The sequence below is a fragment of the Pseudopipra pipra genome, chromosome 1, assembly GCF_036250125.1.
Source record: "Pseudopipra pipra isolate bDixPip1 chromosome 1, bDixPip1.hap1, whole genome shotgun sequence".
NCBI lineage: Eukaryota > Metazoa > Chordata > Aves > Passeriformes > Pipridae > Pseudopipra > Pseudopipra pipra.
Window position 1 is genome coordinate 135999596 of NC_087549.1, and position 24599 is coordinate 136024194.

Consider the following 24599-nt stretch of genomic DNA (forward strand, 5'->3'; position numbering starts at 1 on the left):
AACAATTTAGACACTTCATTTCACAGTCAGATTCATAAGACATTCAGCAAATAAAAAAACCCTAGGATTTCTTTTTTTAAGGAAGAAGTAATAGCTCTGTTAAGTTCATAAAGATGCTGTCAACGTATCTTCATGTAATGTAAAAATATTTCTTCTTACTCTTAATTCCATACATTATATAATAACCTGAAAAAGGACCTTGTATAAACACGACTGGAAATATTCCACAGAGTTGTCATTTCAAGAAAGGAAATTGTTTCAACAGGGTTTTGGAAAGTTGTCATATGAAGGATCTTAAATCTCTTAAAATGCTAAGATTGCTGAAATTTACATTGCTTTTAGTCTATGGCCCTGCAAATCTGAATGTTAACAGTGTTTTATAACCAGCGTTGCATTAAAATACCTTTGCGGGGAAACAGTTCAGAAAGTAACCTGGTTTATCACTTTATAGCAACTATTTGTTTTACAGCACTGCTTCAACAAGAAGCTCTTTTGGGAAAGCAGTTGCACCATATGCTCCCACTACTTTCACTTACTTTCAGCTTCAGCACAGTAATATTCCTGTGTATAGGAAAATTACTCTTTATGAAGATGTATGATTCAGAGGAGGCTTTTTTCATAAAAGTTTGAAATGTGCAGTTGAAGCTCAATATGAAAGACAAATTTTTTTGAGATTGATTTGAGAAAGTTGGAGACCCAAGATGCTAATCCTTTACAGAGCTGTCACTTGCATGATCATTGTTTTTGCACTCAAATAAGGCACAGTTTTTATACAATCAGGAATCGTTCACTTACAGCATCTCTGGTACTGTGTGCTAGGTACAGCAGGGTTATCTGTAAAGTTTAGGTGTATGTATCCTGTGGGAATGTGTTTATGCTTATGCTTTTGCTTGTCAGCAGGATCAGAGGCCTGTCATGCGTTTGCTTTTTAACTGTACCTATGTGCATCCGTGCAAATGCACGTCTGTCAAAAAACAAAACAAACGAACAAAACCTGAAAAACCAACCCACGCCCCACCACAGTTTCATTGTCTTTAGTGCCTTTCGCATCGACTCTGTATATGATTTTTTGCCTTCTACTCCACAAGTTGAGACCTGCTAACTGAATTTTCTTGAGACTTTTGGTGTGCTGACCTTCCTGTTGGCATGATGACATGAAGAAGCCTGGTCTGACCTTTCTCATTCTTGTTGTTATTGATTGTTTACCTTTGTAAAACAAACAAGCAAAATACATTTTGCCAGTTTCTCAAAAATAACATTTCCCATCTGAGCCAAGCCTGGGGCATTCAGGATGGAAAAAGCATGTCATGTACAGATTGCATTGTTTTTACAGCACAGGGTGAACATTTTTATTGTGTCTATTATAAAAAAGCTAAAAGACAGTAAACACAGTCTTACTGTTGCAAACTCAAGAAGAAGAGTAGCATACAAACCAGAAGGGGCTTCTTATCAACAAAATGACTTGATTTACAGCACTTACCCATAAACGGTGTTTTTAGGTGTAGAATTGCTGAGCTAGACACATGGCCAGAGTCCTCTAGGGTAACTGAGTCCACGTTTGTATTTTCCACTGGAACTTATAATGCTAAAGTAAAATCTTATACAATATTAGGAGTATTCTGGACATGTTAATTACATAAACAGTGGAAGACACCATGAAATGAAAAACCTAGAAGATAATTGAAAATAATTAAAACTCTAATGACAGGTTTTAAATAAACAGAATGGAATTGAAATGAGAAAGCCTTATATTGCATGGGAAAAAAAAATGAATACTTAGATGCTTCCCAGCAGATAGATTATAGTGTTGGAAATGAATGTTAGAGCAATTATAGAGCTTTCAAATATTTTGTGATAGCCTCCTCCTTACAGACTGCCCTTTTGGAAGCCGTTGAATTCCTGGAACACAGTTTACAGTCAAAACAATAAAATAATTGCCTCTTTGCAAAAAGTATGTACTCAAGACAGCAAAAAGGGAAGAGAAAGGTAACTTGAGTGACATTCTTAACTTGGGAATATCACATCTATTTTCTGAGATATGGTAATATTCAGTGGTTATAGCAGCATTTATTAAATCTAAATACTTATTTTATTGTACATGTATTTTCCTTCAGCTTGCTTTCATACAGTGTGTTACAGAAATAAGCTGTATACAACATAAAAGTATCTTCATGGAGGTGGATTAATTCTGCAGAATTCTCTGCTCTTCACTTACATAGCTGTGATTTACATAGCTTATGTGATGTGAGGATTGTCAACCAAACACAAAAAACCTTTTCGCTATTTGCTTTTAAAAATTAATTAATCAACAGGTCCTATGTCAGTAGAATTCTACAGATAACTTTATTTATTATGATCTGAGCTTCTGGGTTCCTGTACTTCAAGGCTCGGTTCCCTCAGGTCCCACTAATTTCTATGGAAGCAAAGGACAAGAAAAAAACGTGGGTTTATTGGAAATATGAGCTCTTGGAAATATTGTCAGCAATAGAAAAAACAAAGATATAAAGGGGTCTTATGTATTGGTTGTGAGAGAGTAAGCTATGTACTGATAATAAAAATAAATTAAATTCCAAATCTGATACAATTTATTTTACAGTTTCAATAAAAAATCTGAAAAATACTGGAGTCACATCACACCCAGAGCAAATTTATTCTTAATATTAAATTAATTGAGGTATTGATATTTTTTCACCTTCTTGTACAATAATTTTTTACACATCTTTAGTGACAGACTGTGTGGCTCAAATGGAGTTTTTTACTCAGCCATATCATGCACTGATTTTGGCATCCCAGGACACCACCTGAAAAACTAACAGTGAAAGATAAACAAAAATAAGAGAATCATAACTCTAAATTAAAATTCAACTGAAATTTCTAGAACTTTTGGTTATTTAGTTAATTGATATAACTTTTTCATAGTCTGGGAACTTGGTGCCATACAAGTCCAGGAATAAGAAAAAGTGATCTTTGTGGTTGACTGTGGGTTGACAGACTCTACAAGCTTTTCTTCTAAGGTTTAGGGTAAATAAGATAGTGTCATTACAATTATATCTAGTTTTCAAAAGAAAGGAAAGTAAAAATGCCATGATCTGTTAATAGGAATTTGATTTACCAAATTGAGCTGAACAGAAATTTTGTTTAAAATATAGAAAAGCTTGCTTTGCTATAAAAGTAAACTTTTTCTTTCCCTTTCTCCTCATATATTTGTATTCCTTCTCACCTACTGTTTATGGCAAAGACCATAGGTGAAGGTACTGAAATCCTTTGAACGACTTTACTTCCGTGCCCTCATAAACAAGAAGCTTTGAAAGTCTCAGCAGAGAAATCCTTTCTCATTAGATTTCCATCCTAGCTTTGCAGATCAGAGATACAATAACTAAAATATCCGACTGTTTGTGTGTGTGTAGGCCAGCTTTTTTATTCTTAAAGCAAGCCAGTGTTTTCTTTGAATCCTCAGCCATGTATCATGCAAAGCTTTACATTTAGAGGAGAGTTTAGTTCCTTCTCCTCAGACACTTGAGAAAAGTTCAGACTCTTATAACAGAAATATTCAGTACAAACCTAGACCTGAAGTGAGAGAAAAGGGAATTCAGACAGAGAAAGATATAGACTTGTATTCAGACAGAATGTACATCCAGTTACTTGGGGGTTTTGATATTTGCTTTTTTTATCCCTTCAAAATATTTAAATGATTCATGATGTCTTCCACTAGTTTTTGTCAGTGACAGGTTATTTTGACGTGAGGCACTGGAATCACATCACTTGGTTAAACTTCTCAGTAAATGTGCTGAAATCAATGCTAAAATCCTTAATTGTTAGTCTAATATTTGGATTTTGCCTTTAGAAGGAAATTATTCTTCAATTTCATTGTGAGCTGCCAGTTTAAAAATTGCTGATACATGTTGAATCTCCATTACAGAGAAAGAAAGCTCATTTTAAGAAGTCTAGATCTTTTGGTAGCTTTAACTTAACTTTAGTGTAACATAGATCAACATGAATGTACTTTATCGTTTGAGGGAAAATTTTACTGAAATAAGATCTCATTACACTCGACAGAAGACACAGATATGCACAATTCGGTTCTAGACAAGAAATAATCTCCCTTTTGGCAATGTGAAAATCAGTCACAGCTGCCTTCCAGAGGACATCCTGAATGCCACTGTATGAAGGACTCAGTGGGGAAGGCAGAGTTCTCAGGAGAGATTTGAAAGAAATACAGGCTCCCTCAACTCAGCTTGCCAGGGCTGCCACAGTTACACTGGGGGAAGAAGACATGAGCTCCTGCACAAGTCACGTTATGCACAAGTGCTTAAACAGCATTGAATATTAAGACTTTCAAAAAATGCATGAAAAATATAAACTCATTTTTACTGAAGAGGGAAATATTATATAGTCTGGATTCAGGGGATTAATTGCATTTGATAATCTCCTTTGAAAAGATTAAAAGAGGGAAAAAAAAGAGAAATATGGCAGCAGCTTGAAAATCACAGAATTCTCTAGTTTTTATTGCACTGTACAGAAGTCATTTACACACCTGTAACACTCTAGGGTTACTATTTCTGTTTGAGATTATGTAAAAATTGTATGAGCTTAATCCAAATATTTCTTCACCACCATTTGCCACATATTTTGAATAAGAGAAAGAAACAAGTTATAACTTTTACCTCATTTTTCATGAAGAAACAGCAGTGGCTTTTTAAGCTTCTGTTTATCTCATGGGAAACTTTTGAAGAAGAGTTACTGACTCTGAAGATACTTTGTTTGCTAGCATGTGGTTGTAATTTCCAGTATAAAATTAAAGTCTCTTACTTTTGATATTTACTTCACATATTACTTACTCTTCCTATCTGATGGTAGATTTCTTAACTCCACGTATTTCAAATGGGCCACAAGAGAAGACTTTTTTCTGTATTGGCAATAGAGTTACAATTTATTTGTGGTATGTATGATGTGCATCTATATCTTGCTTGCTTTTTATGTACATACAAACACATAGAGGTATTCTTACTAGGAGAGATCTTATCTTTGGTGATATTCTGAGAATTACATTGTCAGGAACAAAATATGCAGAAAGGAAAGTGGGTGTATGTAAATGCAAGTTCTATGGTAACCATCATTAACATGCTTATTTTGTAGGGTTTAGTGATCCAGAAGCCAAGCCAGTCCTACTGGTCCTTTAAAAACTACTTAGAAGATTTTATGACTCTTTACTGCATCAATACAAAATTGTACTTAATTGAAAAGTGATATCCTGTGCACGCTTTTTCCTTTTCAAGTACTGCCATTTCATTTGGCATAGGAATTTGCAAAGCATCATGCAGTCATTAGTTACTACTTCATCTAAAATATGTCTTGTGGTAGTTTCCAGTGGTGTCCTGGCTTTTGGGAAATGATGCAGTTCCAAAGGGAAACCAAAGAAATGAGTGTGATAACCCATTATCATTTTTCTATGCCATAATAATTGTTTTAATTTTTTTTAATTTATAATAATCTAATACCCAAGTATTCACTGTAGCAGAAAAAAGTTATTTACAAGGATATGTGCTGTGACCAGTTATCTAGGAGAAAATAAATGGTTTAATTGCTCCACTGATTCTTGTTGATCTACTTATTTCTATGTTGATCTAAATCTCAGTTATTATAAGGTATAAAATTCTTCTCTGCGTTTATGTTTTATATTCTGTATTTTATTTTGGTTTACAGTGAGGTTTTTTGTTGCCTATATTGTTTTTTTCTGGGAAAAGAACAAATTGAGGTCTTTTGACCTGCTGCATATCCACACTCCCTGTAATTCCTCTTATTTTTATTTTGTGACAAATCCATGTTTGTGCATATTTCACTGTTTCATACATCTGATATTTTCATACATGGTGCCAGCTCATTCTTTTGTTTGCTGTGTCTCACTTATCCATTTTAATGTTGTAGTTGCTCAAAGATAAGTGCAGAGTAACACAGAAAGCAAAGCACAACTGATAATTTTTTTTCCTCATTGTAATCTTTGTCTTAATTTGTTTAGAGTGTATTTAACAGTAGATAATTCTTTTCCTTATAGGATTCTTGAGCTGTTGCAAGAAGAGGCAAGAAAGAAAATTTGCCATATTTTCTCATGCCTTTTTTCTGCTTAGAACAGTTTTTCTGTATGTTTGGATTTCATGGAATGTTGTGATCGAGAGTATTGGGAAAAAAATGTAATATTATATGCTATATATAATCAGCCATCATCCAATGCATGCTATTGTTTTGATTTAGATCTTAGCTGGTGTAGAAGTTTTGGTCAGAATGAGCGTACTCTGAAAAGTTGATTTTTTATGCCAGAATTCTGAATAGAAGTTTAGAATATTTGGTTTGACTGTGCAATGTTAATGCCAATATGTTAATTTGAAGAGGGTTTTTATTTCTCTCTGCCAAAGACTGTGGTAGAAAGTCCATTATTGCCATAAGCATGACCTGATATCCTTAAAAATTACATATAAACAAGGTCTTATTGCAAAAGGATAAAATTCACAGATATGTGAATCTGTGTTTGGGCTTTATGGCATTCACACCTGTTGAGATAAATGTTTTCATTGCGTCTGTGTATGGATCAAGTTTTATCTTAGGATAACCAAAGAGATGAAAATATTCATAAATGTTGGTACATGATATGTTTAAAGTACTATAAAGTAGCTTATTAAAAAAAAAACAACTGTAATTAAGTGCTAAATATAAATCATAGTGTAAGGACATAATGTTACTCTATCAAGGTAGAGATGTGGAATATGATCAGTCACAAAACCATGGATTTTCAGATGTTGTTCCCCTTTCATTTGCAGTGAAATAAGATTTGAGAATTATTGTATGCTAGTTAAGCTCCCGCAAGTAACCAACATTAGCACTGCTTCATTTGTTTGTTTGATTGTTTGCTTGTTTTGAACTATTTTAAATATTTGGATTACATTTTCTTATTGTATTGCAACTCAATTTAATATTACCTTGTCTACATGTTGAAACTAACCCAAAAGTTTAGTCATCGTTTTCTATTTTGCTTCAATGAAAATGCACTTCCTCAGTCTGTAAAATTCAGTAAGTACCACTGTTTGAGATTAAAACCCTGAAACAATAACTTTTCCTCTGGAAATATGGGCCTGCACAAAGGTAAATATCATGGTGTTCTGGTCAGGCTGTGTTTAAAAATGTTTTATATTTTAGTCATGTTTGAAGGAAAAAATGAAACACATTACAATGAATAGAGTAAAAATCAATTTTCCTAAATGTCTTTTTGCACATGAAGCTCTAGACTGAAAAGCAATCTAAGGTTAACAGGAGTGCATTTGAAATGTTGTGTTTGGGATCATCAGAACTGTTTCAATTAGTGTTAGTTGAAATTATGCACACGGTGCAACTAAAAAATAACTTGAATAAGTTAAAAAATAAGTTAAAAATAAGTTAACAATGTTGAACTAAAGAACAACTTATGTAAGTTTCTTTATAGTCTGATAGTTTTGGGGTGGCTGAATCTCAGCATTCTTTGGATTTGACCCTAACATTTTATGCGCAAGTTGCTGAGTTAGTCTCATTTTATGAGATGATTTTCACTCAGTTTCAGAGATGAACAAAAACTGTTGTAAAAAAGATCTGTATATTCAATACCATAAGAGGAATTTCACACTCAGAGCAGAAGTATCTCTAAACTCTTCCAAAAAAATTGTGTCTTATAATGGCTTTAAAAGTTTATGCATTAAGCAAATATGTATAACAGTGATTTTCTCAGTTTAAAATGTTCTTATTTTCCAAACAATGTACTATAATTATGAGCAGAATAAAGCCTTTAGCCTATCTACTTTTCAGCAGCTCACGGAACACTTTTTTATGGAATGTCCACATCACACTAGGGATACAGTTATGTTGATGATTTTCATCAAGGCAAAACATTCTACCCTTGAAGCTTTGGGCAAGGCCAATACAGTAGTCTAGACATGTATAATGCAACATTAAAAGAGTGAGACCAAATAACATCTGTTGGAAGCAGATACATTCCTAAAGTCATGACATTTAATGGCTAAACATATAAAAAAATCTCCTTTGATTTAATCACAATATTGATTTAAATGTCCTGTTGGTTTCAGTTGGAGAGAATCCCAGGGAATGCCCTGCCTTCACTGATTTTGTGTGTGGGAATGAGAATTGCATAGAGTCTCAGTTCGTCTGTGACTATAAACCAGACTGTGAAGACTCATCTGATGAAGCTGACTGCAGTAAGTATCTCTTTGTGTGTTAATGTAATCTCCAGTTACAATTATAGCTCTAAATGCTGTAGCATAGCTTAGGTGAGTTTACACAGATGATTCGCTCAGAAGGTGATTACAAGCAGGTTGCCATTTCTTCATTACAGAACAGTTGGAAAAACATGTCTATGTTTTTTGAAGTCCTAGTGAATACTGAGACAAGATTTGTCTGTAGGCATTCTTCGCTAAGGCTGATTGAGACGGCAGGACACAACTCAATTTTAAAATCTGGATTAAGTTCACAGGCTTTCCAATTCAGGCTTGAAACTCAGAAAAAGTAAAACATTATGCCTTTGTTCCTGCTCCGTGTCTTTGTTTAGTTACAGATGCTGTCTGGACAGTATTACATTTGGAGCAGGAAGAGTTAGTAGTCTGCACATACAGTAATCAATCTAATTGTTAATCTGTGAGCTGAAGGGCCAAATTCTGCTATAATGCAGATATAATCAAAAGTAACCTTGATAGATAAAGTAGATACATTAAACAAATTAATTCAATGTTCATCTTGCGTGGAAGTAAAAGGACTTCACTGAAATCAAGAAATACTTGGTGATCCCTTGAAAATCAAAGGCCTTTTCACTTGCATAGGGTTGCTATATGCTTTGACTGGACAGGATCACAAAAACAATGTCCCTTTGTTGGGCAATGGAAATAATATTGTTTTAGCCAGGCAGCAGACTTGCAGACTTATAGACTTACACTTACTGGGATACATGCTAGATGTCCCTATAGGAGATTTAACTTGGAGATTCTCCCTTTCACAAAAGTAAATAACAGTTCTGAAGTACATATGCTGAAGCTGGTGTCACTATTTCTGGTTTCTACCTCTTGAAGTGCTCTGTGTTGCGGAGAATTTTGTGAATCACAATCATGGAAATGGATCTACATTGAATCATAACTTTAAAATACTAGCCATTTAAAAGTAGATTCCAAGAAAAGATATATTTTAAACATCTAATCTGATTTGTTGTATACAATATTAATTTTTTCAGGAGTTAGGCAAAGTAAATGCAGCAAAATATTCTGTAAACTCACCCTTATAAAATCTTTCAGGCCTAACAGACACACAGTAAATCTGAATTGTGTCTGAAGTGAACTGCTAGGTAAAGGTATTCAAAACACTGTGGAGGCACTATATTGTTAAAGGATATAGTAACTTCATTGGGGGAGAGCGTTGTTCTTTTTTTTCTGAAAGGACTGTGATAGCATCAATTCTGTCTTCTTGGTCAGATAATAGACAGAAATATTTCAGGCCATAAATGACCTTAAATCACAGTAAAGCAACTCAGTCCTTGCTATACTAAAGAAAAGCTTTTCCAAGGGAAGAAGATACTCACTTTAAATAAGTAGAGTGAAATATTATTTTATTGTAGATGGAAATGTTGCAGCTACATCAAAATATTTTCATCAGTCTTTAGCCTTGCTGTTTGTGCAGAAGTGTCAAAATATCAGTAACATAGAGATACTGTAATCTGGCATTCAGAATATTCAGATAAGCCTCAGGTATACTATTTCCCTATCTGTTATATCTTAGTTTCAACAAATGATGCCTTACGTTTAGATAAATACACCTTTCCCCTGAGCATATATCTTATAGATGGGAATAAACAATGTTGATGGGCATATAATGCCTTCTAGATATGGAAACCTCATTTTTTAATGAAAAGGCAACAGGAGCTACTTAATCAAAAAAGAGAGCAGAACAGGCACAGAGAAAGCCCTTCACAGTCTAACCTATACCATCACAAATGGTTATGGCCACATTTGTCTTGGGTTTTCTCCTTTGCACTGAGCTCAAGGTCTGAGCTTATTTCACATTCTACAATAGTTTCATACCAGTGTAACTCCAAAGAAGTAAATGGACCATAATCCACTCAGCAGCAATTCCTCTGTACAGGATTTACAACAGAACCTGAATGAAATGAACTGCATCCATGTAGGCTGGTGAACTTTTTTGTTTTAAATAAAGGCATGGAAGTTGCTTACTCTGTGCTTCATTCAGTCCAGCCAGGCAATCTTGCAAAATTTTCATTCTCTTTCAGTTACCTGGTGAAAGGACAGAGCTGAAAAAAAGCACACATGAAAGTAGTTTCAATTTTCATGAATTGCAGCCAATTATACACACAGATTTGATTAATAAGAAGCCTCAGTGTTGATGACCCAACTGGAGGTGTGATCGAATCATTGAAATAAAAGCAATTGTTTCAATAAATGGAACAATCTTCTTCTGTTGACTTCTAAATAGGCTATGGTCAGTCATAAAATATAAAGCACCCAGGAGGTACAGATATGTCACATGACTATCAAACCAGAAAATACTGTTTATAAATATTTACTAATAACTACCTTCTGAAAGCACTGTTAATATATTAGGGTAAAAATCCTGAAGTTGGGTATTCTATTATGACTAGTATAAATTCTAAATGAATTTGGACTTTGATCTTGTTAGAGACGTACAAGAAAACTGTATTTGTTTTTTTGATTAATGAGTTCCCTTCTTTACCCTACCTGCATGTGATGGTCTTCATTGTTGGGGTTAGGCTTTATTAGGCTTCCATGATGCTTGTAATGCAGTGCCAGTCCAGATGGTCAGTACAGTTGAATAGTACTAACAAAAGCACAGAAGAGTTGAAGTGGGAAGGCACCTCTGGAGATCATCTAGTTCAACTCCCTGCTTGAAACAGAGTTCACTGCAAAACGTTGCACAGGGCTTTGCCAGTCAGGGTTTGGATATCTCCAAAAATGGAGACTCCATAAATTCTCAGGGCAACTTGTGTAAGTGTTTGATCAGCCTCAGGATTAAAAAAGTTTTTTTCTTAACCTTGAAAAGTGCTTCCTGTATTTTTTACCCATTGCCTCTTGTCCTGACATTGGGCACCACCGAGAAGTGTTTGGCTTTGTCTTCTTTAAACCATCACAGTGAATATCTATATACACCGGCAAAATCCCACTGAGCATTCTCATCTCCTGAATTTAGCCGGTGTCCTAATCACCAAAACATCTCTTTCATCATAAAACTGCCTTCAGGCATAACATTCACGAGGACGAGCCACATATCTTTATGAAAAATACCACTGCAGAAGTGCAGTCCAGTTTTGCTAGCTAATTGACTGGAAATCATTCTGTCCAGTCACCTTGGATAAGAATTAAATTTGGTGAAGTCCTCAGTTTGTCATCAAGAGTTACATGGGCATTTATCTGTAATAAAGTTTATATGTGTTCGTGAAGAATTAGTCTTTTCTTTCCTCATTAACTACCACATAATATTTATGTCCATACACGGAATGCAGGGAAACATAGCGTTAGCTATACAGAATCCTTTTCATTACCACGTACAGTATGTTCATTATAGCACCTTTACATAGAGCTGGGGTGATAATTTACTTCTGGTTGTATTTTCAGGTTACTACACAAATATTCCTGGAAGCTGTAACTTTGAAACACAAGACCAAGAATGGACAAGTGTATGTGGATTAACACAAGACCCTAATGATGATTTTGACTGGAATATTAGCAACAGTGCTGTCATGGGACAAATGGGTCCTCATACTGACCACACACCAGGTATTGCCATGTGTACTACATCATTTTTGGGAAAATTAAATATTCACCAAATTAAAGAAACACAACCAACTACCTGCCAAGGTAACAGCTAATCTCACTGTGATCAGCTGATGCGTCAGAATGGTTCAAAGCTGCAATAGGAAAGGTTCAGATTGGACATTAGGAAGCATTTCCTTACACATATGGAGGTCAAACACTGGAACAGACTCCCTAGAGGTGGTCAGTGCTCCAAGCCTGACAGTGTTTAAGAGGCATTTGGACAATGCCCTTAACAACATGTTTTAATTTGGTCAGCCCTGAATTGATCAGGCAGTTGGACTAGCTGATCATTATAGGTCTCTTCCAACTGAAATAATTTCATTCTATTACAATAAAAAATTTTATCTATACAATGCCAGCTTCTGATATTAAAACATGAATTTTTTGAAAGTATAACTAGCTACAGTAATACTCTTTTCCTTGTCAGTATTTTAAACAATCTACTTTTCCTGGAGTGTGGTACCATCCTAATGAATTCTCAAAAAATATGCAATTATATGTAGGTCCTCAGAGAATGGTTGAGGAGCAAAGTGTGTGGATGTGCATGAAATGCTTAAGGTTTCTACTTTGCTTTAATTTACCTCCCTGGCATTGGCTTGCCAGAAATCTTAATACTGAAGTGCTACTGAAGATGTTGCTGATAGACTGCTACCAGAATGCCTATTGATTATCAGAAGAATTAAATGTATTTATAGGCAATTACAGTAATCTGTGTTATGTAGACAGTTGAGCAATAATTATATATTTTATTACATAAATATTAAATAGTATATTCCCTACATTATACAGTATATCTGGATGGGATATTAATTTCCATCACAAATATACCAGTCTCTATTTGAGAAATACTTAGCTATCTTTCCAGAAGCCTTAATGGTTGGAAACCCTATCTTAATTTACATCTGATCAGCAAAGTATCATTAGTATTCAATCTAGAAGTATCACAATCTCTACAGGTTTTGTTTTGGATTTGTGAGCAGCATGATCTCCAGGTCTTGACTCTTTTTTTGTGTGTTTTATGTTTTCAAAATCAACAGAGATGTCTTATCGTGGGTGGCTGTAACCATTTCTGTTCTACCCACTTATCCTCCCTTTTCCTTTAGAGGATTCTGCACCTGCTGCAGTAACTGCTCACCTGATCATGAGGGAACTGCTTATCTACCATAAATCACAGCTTTTGCAGACATCCACACTAGTTTGTGTTGCTATTATAAATAAATGTGAAAGTTCATTCTTCTTGGAAAGGAACAGAACAGACATGTAGAGGTAGAAACGGCTGTCCCTTGCAAATAAGTAGTTTGACTTGCTTTCTTGCTGTTCCTTTGATGTAATGTGATGAGAAAACAACGACTAGCCCTTGACTTCTCAAGATTTTGTGTGATTTTCTATTTCAGTTTCTGTCATTTAATTAGTTCTTTGTTTCTGTGAAATTACCCAGCAATTGTAAGAAAAACAAAGTTAATAAAAAGTGAAGCAAAAGGAAAACAAAAATAGAGCAAACGTGTTTGTAAAATTACCCAGAGTTGTAATTTTACTCGTAAATTACTTGTAAATTTTACTTGTAAATTTACTTGTAAGTTGCCGAGGCAAGAAATATTCACATTGGCTATAGAGAAATCTCTTGTCAGAATTGCCAACAGCTTAAATACTGATGGCTTGTAATGTCCAAAATTATCTATCAGCTCATTACTGATCAAATCCAATTCCTTCTTGTTCCAAATTATTTTTGTCTAGTTACTAAGCATATAAATTCAGTGTACAGAGCATGCATGCCATTATAGCAATATAAATAAGTCTGTGATATTATATCTATTGTGTATTAAGTGCATTGGCACAATGTTGTGTGGACAAATCTCATATTGGTTTAAATGTTTCTTGTATTGCTTCATGTCTTCTGTCTGGTGACCAGTGAGAAGACCCAAAGGAATAGTGTGAAATTGTGTCAGGGGAGGTTTAGGTTGGATATTAGGAAAAGGTTCTTACCCAGAGGGTGGCTGAGCACTGGAACAGGCTCCCCAGGGAAGTGGTCACAGCACCAAGCCTGACAGAGTTCAAGAAGCATTTCATCAATGCTCTCAGGCACATGGTGTGACTCTTGGGGTGTCCCGCTCATGACCAGGAGCTGGACTTTGATGATCCTTGTCAGATTATTTTATGATTCTTCTAGCACAAGGACATCTAGAAAACCGGGGAACAGTTTTAAACCAAAGAGGAGATATTTAGATTATAAATTAGGAAGAAATTCTTTACTCAGAAGGTGATGAGGCACTTGGAAAAGTTGCCCAGAGAAGCTGTGGATGCCCCATCCCTGGAAGTGTTCAAGGACAGGCTGGAAAGGGCTTTGAGCAACCTGCTCTAGTAGGTGGCATCCCTGCCCATGACATGAGGATTGGAACTAGATTATTTTTAAGGGTCCTTCCAACCCAAACTATTCTATTATCCTATGAAATATGCAAAGCATTAACATGGAAGAACTCCATACAACCAAGGTGTGGTATACGCGTGAGTGGTAAAAAAAGACTAAAAAAATGTTAGCATCTATGTGTGTAAAAATGCTTATAATCTGAAGCACAAAATAGTATTGAAAAGCTCCAAATATTTTTTATCTTTTTATTAAGGTAAAGGACAGAGGTTTTTGTATGTAAACTCATCTGCCCAGAAGGAAGGAAACAGAGCAAGGATAACTACCACCAAATTCTTCCCAGCTAGTCTTGGAGTCTGTAGGGTTCGGTTCTGGTTCTGGATGTTTGCTTCTAGGCAAACAGGAGTCTTAAAGGTAAGACAAAAAGTACTTCTGCTGCATCATAATAATATTTGCTTTAGTACTTTTTGCATTTTTGTGTCTAGAATTAGCAAAATCTTAGGAATTCATGTTAACAATACCTCATCACAACTTCACTGCAGTTACACCTATATACAAAATTTTTGTTGACAGGATCGAGTGACAATTCTACTTTAGTTTTAGTTCCACTTGAAGTTCTTTTGTTACATATGTAAGAATTAACACTGCACATTTGACTACCATACTTAAACCTGCCCAATATCAGCACAGCTCTCTGCACAATTCACTCATTTACATAAAATAGAAGTGGTTTCCAATGTTTAGTGGTTTAAAATAAAAGTTTTAAAAATATTAATATAGTCATGTGTAAAGGGTGTTTTATTAAAACAACTGTAAATAATGTATTTTACTGTATTAACAATTATAACTCAAACTTCCATGAAAACATCATCTTGCTGTTCCCCAAGCATCCTTAATGGGTACCTCTGGTTATTAAGTACTCTAGTTCAAGCAGTGATGTGAACCCCTGGCAAAAAATTCATTTCATGTGACTCACTGAATAAATATATTACGCAGTTCCTTGTTAAGTGGACTGGGCAAGACTCCTGTCTATGGTGGTTTGTTAGACTTTGAAAATACAGGTTATGTTTGTTTTTTAATTTGGACAGAATAGAAAAATGTGCACATGCTAACTTCTGAACTAAGATAGTCTATTTTAAAAGTGAACGAGAATATCTTTGTGGCCTTAAACCTCAAATTAAGTCAGGAATTTTGTACCACTGTTTTCTTCACTGGAAAAGATAATCATAGCACAGTCCATGGGATTATAGTTCAATTAGGCTGAAAGGGCCCCAGGAGGTCTCCAGTCCAACCTTCTGCTCCAAGTACTTCTGCTACAAGATCATGCCCGGTGGCTCAGAAATTTACCCAGTTTTGAAAATGGACGTAAGTGGAGACTATTCAAATTCTATGGGCAACCTCTGTCACTAATCAACCACCCACCATGAGAAGACTTCTCCTTATACCCAGCCAAAGAATAATATTAACTTTCATTTCACCCTTTTTTTTTTAAGTATTTTTTTCTGGATGGGATTTGCATCTCCATTTTATCTCTAGTACCTAGTTTATGAATCCTCTGAGTATTGCTGCAAAAAATGAATAATAACAACAAAAAACTCACTGTATTGCATGAAGTTAGTATAAGCAGCAGTAAAAAGTAGACAAACTGCTTTTTTAATTTGTTGATAGCTAAATACTACGAGATTATCTATTATTATCTGCTTGTTTAAATTCAAGTATCTTGGACATTATAGTGTGCAAGATCGACAGTGAGACTTTTTGAAGGAGCTTCTGAATGTTTCCAAGCTTCCCAGAACACTTAGTGTTTCTGAATAAGTAGGTGTGTGTGGCCTATGTATGAGTTAGTAGGCAGATGGTCACAAAGAGTCTGCTTTTTAGGTTTTTTTTCTTTTTCATTTTAAACAGACTAGTTTAATTAACTCTCATTGCCTTCAATTTCATAAAGAGGTCCATAAAGAATTGTCTGTCTTCCACACGCAAATAAAGTTCTCTGTTTATGGTTTTGCAATGTGCACTTTTTGTGTAGAAACACGTAACAGTATTCACAACATACTGAAGCACTCAGCAAGGAATATCATCCTGTCACAGGCTCAATTTACCCATATGGACATTTTGCTCTTTTCTATCAAACTAATAATCTATTTAAGCATCAACTCTTGCTGATATTAAATCAAGAATATAAATTACCTGTAACCATTCAAGTGAAAAAGAAAAAAAAGTCCAAAAAGAACAAACAAACAAAAAAGCAGTAAAGTCAACAGCCCAGAAATTCTAAAGCAAGAGCTCTGTAAAGATTTTTTTTCAGTTTGCACTGGAGGTGAAAGAAGTCAAACTGTAATAGGAAGTCTGAATAATGTGTTGGAATATAATAACATCAGTACAAAAGCTGATGTTATAGCTCTTATCTAAAAAACAGCTCTCTGGTCAAATCTGAACTAAAAAAAAAAGGACTGCAGATTGGACGTGCTGAGGTGTGTGATTCAAATAACATAGAGGGACCCGTAAAAAAGAAAGATAAAAAGGAAGACTGTATTGGTATAGGAAGTAGATGTGGTAGAACTACACAAAATAAGGTAAAGTTATAGGAATAATCTTATTTTTATCCTAAAAAGCAACTAGTCACTGAAGAAAAAGGAACTAAAAGTGCTTCTTTTCTGTATTCATAGTGCACATTTCAACCGCACAATTCCATTGTCATAAACTCTGTAATTTGTTCATAGAGAAATTTAAAGCATAGGCTATTATTATTATTATTTTTAAAAAGGACACAATGTTTACAGCAACTTTTGAATTAACATAGAATGGATGCTATTTGAAAGAGATCTGAACACTAATGCTTCAGGACTTCAGTCAACGACTTGCCAACAGGAGTAAAAATTGCTTAGTAATTATTAAGTACAAAATCACTAGTTTTCCTTAGAAGTATGTGGTGACAGCGTTTGAAATGGAAGTTATTCAGCACTAAATACATAGCTGGTCTAATATATCAATTAATATGCTCTGAATGAGAATAGCTCTCAGTACAAACAAATTTTGCTGAATTATGATACATAAGTAAATTTCTAAAAAAAGTCCCATATTTCTCTTTGCATATTATGACTATTTAGTTGCATTTAATGGTGCAGGAGAGCAGTTTCAGCAAGGAATGAATGGGTTTTTCACATCTCCTTGTTTCCATTGTGGATCTTTTTGGTCATCTGTCAGTTAGACTGAAAATATTCAGCTTTTATTATGCTTTAGCATTCTTTCTTTGCCCGTTTATTTCGGGAGTTTTTCATACAGTTGAGAATTAAAACTAAAATTAATTCCCTATGTGATAGTATAACTGATATATCAGTTTTCTGCTTTGGTATTTGTTGATACTAGCAAAACTGAGGTATAATGGATTTTATTATAGGACAGATAATTTGTTATTGTTTCAAATTAATGTTTAGATGAAATTTTTTGTTACTTTAAACAAAGGTTTAGAGAAATAAAGAGAAAAGAGGCGAGTAATTTTTTTAAGTGCTTCTCTATTGAGAAAGTGAAATGTGATACAATTTAGTAATATGATTTTTGGACTTTGGAGAAACAATTTCACCTTGTCTCTGGTGTAGGCTCAGTCCAAGGAAAATGTGCAATGATAACTGCCAAGGAACATGAGGAGTTCAAGTTCATGATTTTAAGGTGTAAAGCAGAAAACATAGCATCATTATTCATTGGAGTCAGTGGAAAGTTTCCTCAGCTAACTCAAGCCTCTGGTGCCTAATGAAGTGAAAATACAGGTTGTCTTTCTCAAGATTTTCCTTCTTCCTTGGCTGGCAATTAAAGGCTATGTGTTGTAAACAACAGGAGAATACGTCTCTTATTAGGCACCCTTTAGATCTGCATTGGCTTCTCAGTTATTAGGCAGTTCAGGTGGAACATAGCACCATCCAGCATGCCAACTGCTAGATTCAGGCAAGATAATTATCTTGAAAATCAGGATTAGGTACAGGATAGCCACCTGAGTTGTAGTTGCTGATGACTAAGTAGAAAATAGCAGTTTATACTTCATGACCTTCAAAAGTACATGCACTTTCACCATTCCCAGAATGAAATAGAAGTTGAAAGAAGGATTCGAAAGTTTCTAACACACAGGACATTCTGTTCAGAATTGGAACTAACTCATGATTTTGAGGCAGGGTAATGGAATCTTCTGAAGAATGTTGTTCTCTGCAGACCAGCTAGATCAGTATTAGTCTGGAGCACAGTCTTACCAGACTCATACAGAGTTGTTCAATAGGACTTTGTTACAACTTGTTTGGTTGGGGTTTTTTGATTGCTTGTTTTGTTGTGGTTTGTTTGTTTGTTTGTTTTTTCATTACATACCACAGAGTGAGATTCATCTTGCTAGCTTTTTTCTCTGTCACATCTAAAATTGTTTCCACTATCAGGCTGGTTTGTACACAATTCATGGGACACTGTGCAAGGAGGTAGTGTAGTCTCTGGAGCTATTAAGTGCCACACAGCTATACCTTTCTAGGGCTTAGGGAGATCTTATCTATGAGAATTTGCTCTACCTTTCATGTGCTGTATATTTTTATACAGGCCAGCAAAAATCCTGCATAGACTTAACGAGCGGGGAGCTCAACTGAGATTTCCAGTGAACCAGTTTAGTGATTTCCACTAAATGCTATAGTTTCCTCAGATTATCTGTGTGATTATTATGAGAAACTATACACCGGGTTTAAACTTTAGTCTAGCTGAGCATGGAGCCACATAAATCACCACAACATATAAACTAATCTATAATAATTACATATCTGCACATCCTTACTCTTTGATAAATATAAATTAAATCTCAAGGAAAAGAAAGGCAAGGATATAAACTACTTTGCATCTATGTGAACAGTAGCTAATGTCACACTTAAAACCCAGTTTGACTTTCTGCCATTCCAAACACATTGGCCAGTAAATATACTGCAGGTTTCCTGGTTGATTTATGGTTTGTACTGAGTTTGAGCTGTGGGATTGATCTGTATGTACACAGAATGATTCCATGCTCCATCTGAGACCAGGCTTTGTATGGACATGATGCAATTCCTCTGTACATAGAACTGTTCAAGCAAGTATGTGCCTTGAAATTTTTCGTATGAAAAACTTCTCCTACTAATGTGACCAAAAGAAGTGGGAAAAAAATATTGTTTTAAATAACAGGACAATCTTTAACTGTCCTGTAAGAGAGATTCCAGTATTGTCTTCAAATGTTTTTGATTCTTCCCACTTTCCCAACATGTATTTGTGCAGCTGTGAGACTTAACAATGAGATATATTGAAAGTGATATTATCTCATTTTTTAGGAGAAATTAATACTGAATGATACAGTAATAGCTAAAACCACACTAAAATTGTTATGTGCAGTAAAATTCTAGATCCTCAAGATTGTTGTCTTTCATGACTGGTAGAATAGTGAATGGTTCTAGAGACACACACAGGTATGGTAACTTAGTCCTAACCTCACATGTAGAGTTATTCTAATCAAGGGTTTCAATTTATTACGGGCTTAGAGCCTGGAATACTGTTACAAATAGTTCTTAATTTTATTATATGGGTTGAATCAGCTATTTCTTCTTGACCCTTGTCCTTTTAGCCCTGCAATATGCATGCTTTTAGGGAGAGAGTACAAGATATTGCTGTTACACATTCCTTTAACCAAATATCAGGCTTGACTAAATTAGGTCCTGACTTGGATTATTGTATATCAGTATTCTTGATGCTCACCTGCTTTAAAAATGAAATAACTTTCAAGAGCATCAGGCATCAGAGATATTTTAATCAATACATCAAGTTCTACAAAGTATGTGGTTCATGGTGCCATTTAGGTTTTTAGCTTATTTGTCCTACTAGGTTGACTGGGAGAATCAAGGTTATTTAGTTATGCAGATCATTAGTAGAGGTTTGTTTATAACTTTCTTGAGCCTCAGGTTTTCTGTTCCGTCATTGAACTGGGACATTCAGTTGGCAACATGAATCTATGGGTCACTGGATAATGATTAAAATATTCAGGCTCTTAAAGAAATAGTTATCATCTGGAATGGTTAGAGTATGCCTATTTTCTTTACTCCAGTTCTTTTTCATTATTTTTGACCTGGTTTAGATTGTATAAGGATTTTGAATACTTGAGTGGGAAGAGCAATTAACTCTATATTCTTCAGTTTCATGTGCTTGGCATAAATTCATCAGTTCTTGGGTAATTGTGACTTCATTCTTTGTCTTACTTACTGTTTTCATTATTTAATTATGTTATTTATTTTTATTCATGGCTTTGCTAAATACGCTTGCAATAATTTTCTGTGACTGTCTGAAACATTTTATCATAAATTTCTTGCACCAGATAACAGCCTTCAATCCCTAGTTGCTAAGCCTTTTTTTTTTATCTCTGTAATCTTCATTCCATCTATCAACTATAAGGAGGTCACCTTTTAGAGATGAAAGGATAGCTCAAGATCCTTTTCAGTCTTTTCTTCAATTTTTAGATTAATTTGGGGTTAAGTCTTTACTCATTAACTTCTATACATCAGGCTGAGATTGTCTGTAGGTTTTCATATTAGTGATTGTATTAACAGTTCTTTTGATTTTCTTTTCTTAGCAGCTTTTTATTTGAAGCTGAACTAGCATTGGCAAAATTATTCAGTAACATCTGGTCATCACCAGTAGGATGTGGATTTCAACCATATCCAAGTACTATCCAGGCAGGAGCTGCACTGCTGGGCTGTGTTCCTCTAGTTCCCCGCTTTCCTGTTGCTTAATGCTGATTCAGTTGCATCTCTTGGGTTTTGTCATCAACAGGTGTATACAGTTGAAGAACATGGAATGGATATTCTTATGTGGTCTTCTAGTAGAAACGAAGAAAACAAATGGATGTATGCAAGTGTAGTCCTCTCCAGTAACAGCCCTTTCAAAGTTGCCTTTGAAGCTGAAGTGGGGTGGAGTGAACCCACAGAATTTGCTCTAGATGATATTTCTTTCACCCCAGAATGCATTGATGGAGGTATGCTATTACACAAAAATATCTATGTTTTTCTTTTCAGAGGGAAAGGAAAATTGTGGCATTTCATATTTCAATGTGTATCACAGTTACAAAAAGTGAAATATTTTCCTTTTCAAATTATTACAGTAGTTGTACGTTTTTACTTAATTCCAAAAAAAAACAGTAGAAAAGAAATGGGTGCAGCATAATCATGCAAAGAACTATGTGTTTTTCAAAGGAAAGAAAAATGTGAAAAGGAAAGATCAAATTTATCATGTATGACCCTCATGGCAATTTTTTTCATTTTTTCCCTAAAGGAAAGCCATTATACCTATCAGAGGGGCTCCTATCTATTTGTTGTCTGAGCGCAGTGTCTGAATAAAGTTATTTTCTCATGGTTTGTGGACGACAGTTTTGTATTATAGCTAGAATTTGAATATATGAATAGTTATACCAACTCAGAGTATTACTTCCATTTAGGGCCTCTTAGTGCTATTATGAACCATAGCTGAGAAGGATCTACTGTCATTCAAATACACTGGTTTTCTCCCGTATGAAAAAAATTAGTGAAGGTTTTATTTTGGGATGGATGAATATCAAAGTGGTTCACAATTTTTTTAAAATATGTTAGTTCTTTTATCTTCATTTTCTTCATAAAATATCTCAGCAGCGTCATGTATTTGCCTCACTGCCAGGCTCTTGAGAGTTTACAATCTCATTTCTGCTAGACAATTTAAGTGACTTGATCTGTGTAGAAAAAAATTCTAAGGTTTGATAATGCCCTGCCTGTGGAAGGCAGTGTTTTACTCTGCAAACAAAATATAGCATGATACAGTATCAGAAAAAGAGCAATGTATTTGCAAATACAGATTCTAATAGAAATACTAGCCATTCCTTATTTTGAAAAGTCAAGAGAGGAAGAAAACCAAAGAAACAGAAAACTTCTTGTGCAGAACTTAATTCACAAGGAACGAATAGGAATGATTATGGTTAAATAAATGTCAATATTAAGATTATAAAAATCTTGGATACTTTTCTTCCTATTAAACAACTCTTGTTTGGATAGGATAGCCTGTGTATAAACTAGATGTCATACTGTTCAGGACAATTTTTCTTTATTACTTTTATTGTGGTAAGCACCTCCTTGAAGAATTAACCACATGCTGATTAAAGCTTAAAGTGAAAGAATATGTTCAACAAAAAGTTTGTTTATTTTGTCAGAATAGGCTCAGACAAATAATATTTTGGAATGTTATTCAGTGAGCTGCAGACTATGTACATAAACAGGCATTTGTTCTACCCTTATTATGTAAATCAGCTTTGTTAACCATGTCTTAAGAATTACATAAGCAGTTTCATGCATAATATAGCATAATAGGGAAATGTTCAAATTATATATTTTAAGTACCTGTAATTAACTGGAAGACCTAGTTCTGTATTTCAACAATTTATACAACTCAATTTTCTAATTTTGTGGAACTTACATTTTGGTAATTTATTATGAACAAGCCTGAATTCAGAGAAATGAAAAAGATGTTCCATGGAAAGTGTATATTAAGGAATTCTGAAATAATCATAACTACACAAATAAGGTAATTTTAATGAAGCAACATTTTCTAATCACCTTATTTTTCTCTAGAGATTTTCCAGTTGTAGAATACTTTGAAGTATCTCACTTGTATCACACTCTCTCTGTCTTACAAATACAATATATTGTAAGTTTGGGCTTAAGAAAATTTGTTATATTGTTGAATAAGTCAAAAATTCATGCCCTATCTACATGGAGTTTTTGACTTGATACATAATCTCCTCTCCAGACAAAAAAACTATATCTTGATGCTCTTACTTAAGATTGGTTTTGTACTGCCCCTGGAAAAGTTCTATGCTAATAATCTTTGTTAGCCAGGTAGGCCAAGTCTGTGCTTGTGAAGAGGCAAGAGAACTGCACAAAACCCACGTAATAAAATAAACCGCAGAAGTTTAGGAAGAAGAACTTATCTCTGACTTTTTAATACTGTTCCCGACAAAAAGCAGCTACTTAGGAAGAGGTGCTATTTTTTGCTAATGGTTGTCGCTGAATAACTTCTTCAAAATTTAGATGGTTGTGGTGGTTTAGAGCTGGCTCCCTGCCAAGTCTCCAAACCCCCACCGCAAGAGCTCCCCCCCGCCAAAACCAAGGGAAAAGAAAAAAAAACCAAGAGAACCGAAATAAGAGAGAGCTAAAGCAATATGTATATATATTTACACTTATATTACATTTATATACAATTACAAAAACTATATATACATAAGAGAAAAAACCCAACACCTGAAAACAGAAAAGGGAAAGGGAAAAGGGGCTAAACAAAAAAAACCCAAAAACAGGTATACACACTCAATAAAGAACTAGCCAAGGAAAATCTTAATACTTTCCTTGAGATAGCATAATGGCCCAAACGCCGCCACCATGGTACCGGACCCCAGATCAGCAGAAACAATGGTAAAATTTGAAGATATTACCCTCAAATGGTATAAAAGCACTGTCCTGTAGATATTTCAGCAGGAATATTTTTCTGTTACAGAAACTGTGGGAAAGTTTAGCTAATCCATTGTCAGTCCTGCTTTGATTTTTGCTCATTATGTTTATTCAAAGATCTAGCTCAAAGAAAAGTGTATTACCTGCTGTACAGGTTTTGTGTAACGTCCATTCTTTTAGAAGGTAGCTTTGCTACTGCAGATATTTCTTGTCTCTCTGTATTACTATTTCTCAGCTTTTCTTTAATTACTTTGGGCTTCCTGAGGCAACATGTTCTAAATAGAAGCAATCGCAATTTAGCTGGTTGGGAGCTCCAAGTAATAAACCATTACCAGCAGCTCTAATTCAGTTGTGGTTTTTATGTTTTTAAGTAGTCAGCCCTCATTAGCCATGAGAGTTTCTAGATATCCAAGAATACTTCTGAACATTTAAATAAACTGTGGTCAGGCTAGTGCTAAGTCAAGCTAGGCCTACTGCAGAAGCAGCTTCTAGCTGATGTAGATGCAGAGGAAGCTGCAGCGCCAGCCATCAGTGGCAAGGGATCTAGCTAAGTTCAGAGTTATCTTCTAAATGAGATGTTCTCTTATCACTTTTCAAGGGCCATGACTTTCTGCTGATAAAATTGTGTGATCTTATTTTACAGAAATTAGTGCATCCTAGGAACCAAGGAATTTAGTTGTTACTCAGTTCTAGTAATTTTCATTAAACTTTTAAGTAATTGCTTAATCTAAAAAAAACAAACAAAAAAACCAAAACCAAACACCTTTGATTTTTATTTAATGTCGCAATTTCTGAAAATAAAAGTTAAAAAAGTCAATTTTTGATTTCAGATGGACCAAAAATTCCAAAGTATTTTTGCCTGTG

At 34.8% G+C, this 24599-nt stretch overlaps 1 protein-coding gene across 1 annotated transcript in view; it reads left to right on the top strand.

Moving 5' to 3' along the window:
* Positions 1–24599, top strand: part of MALRD1 (MAM and LDL receptor class A domain containing 1) — a 246779-nt gene that overhangs the window by 154989 nt on the left and 67191 nt on the right. Inside the window, exons 30-33 of the mRNA XM_064634936.1 lie at positions 8106–8234; positions 11667–11828; positions 14486–14643; positions 21040–21241. Of these exons, the coding sequence (XP_064491006.1) occupies positions 8106–8234; positions 11667–11828; positions 14486–14643; positions 21040–21241 (651 nt within the window). The remainder of the gene's footprint in view (positions 1–8105; positions 8235–11666; positions 11829–14485; positions 14644–21039; positions 21242–24599) is intronic.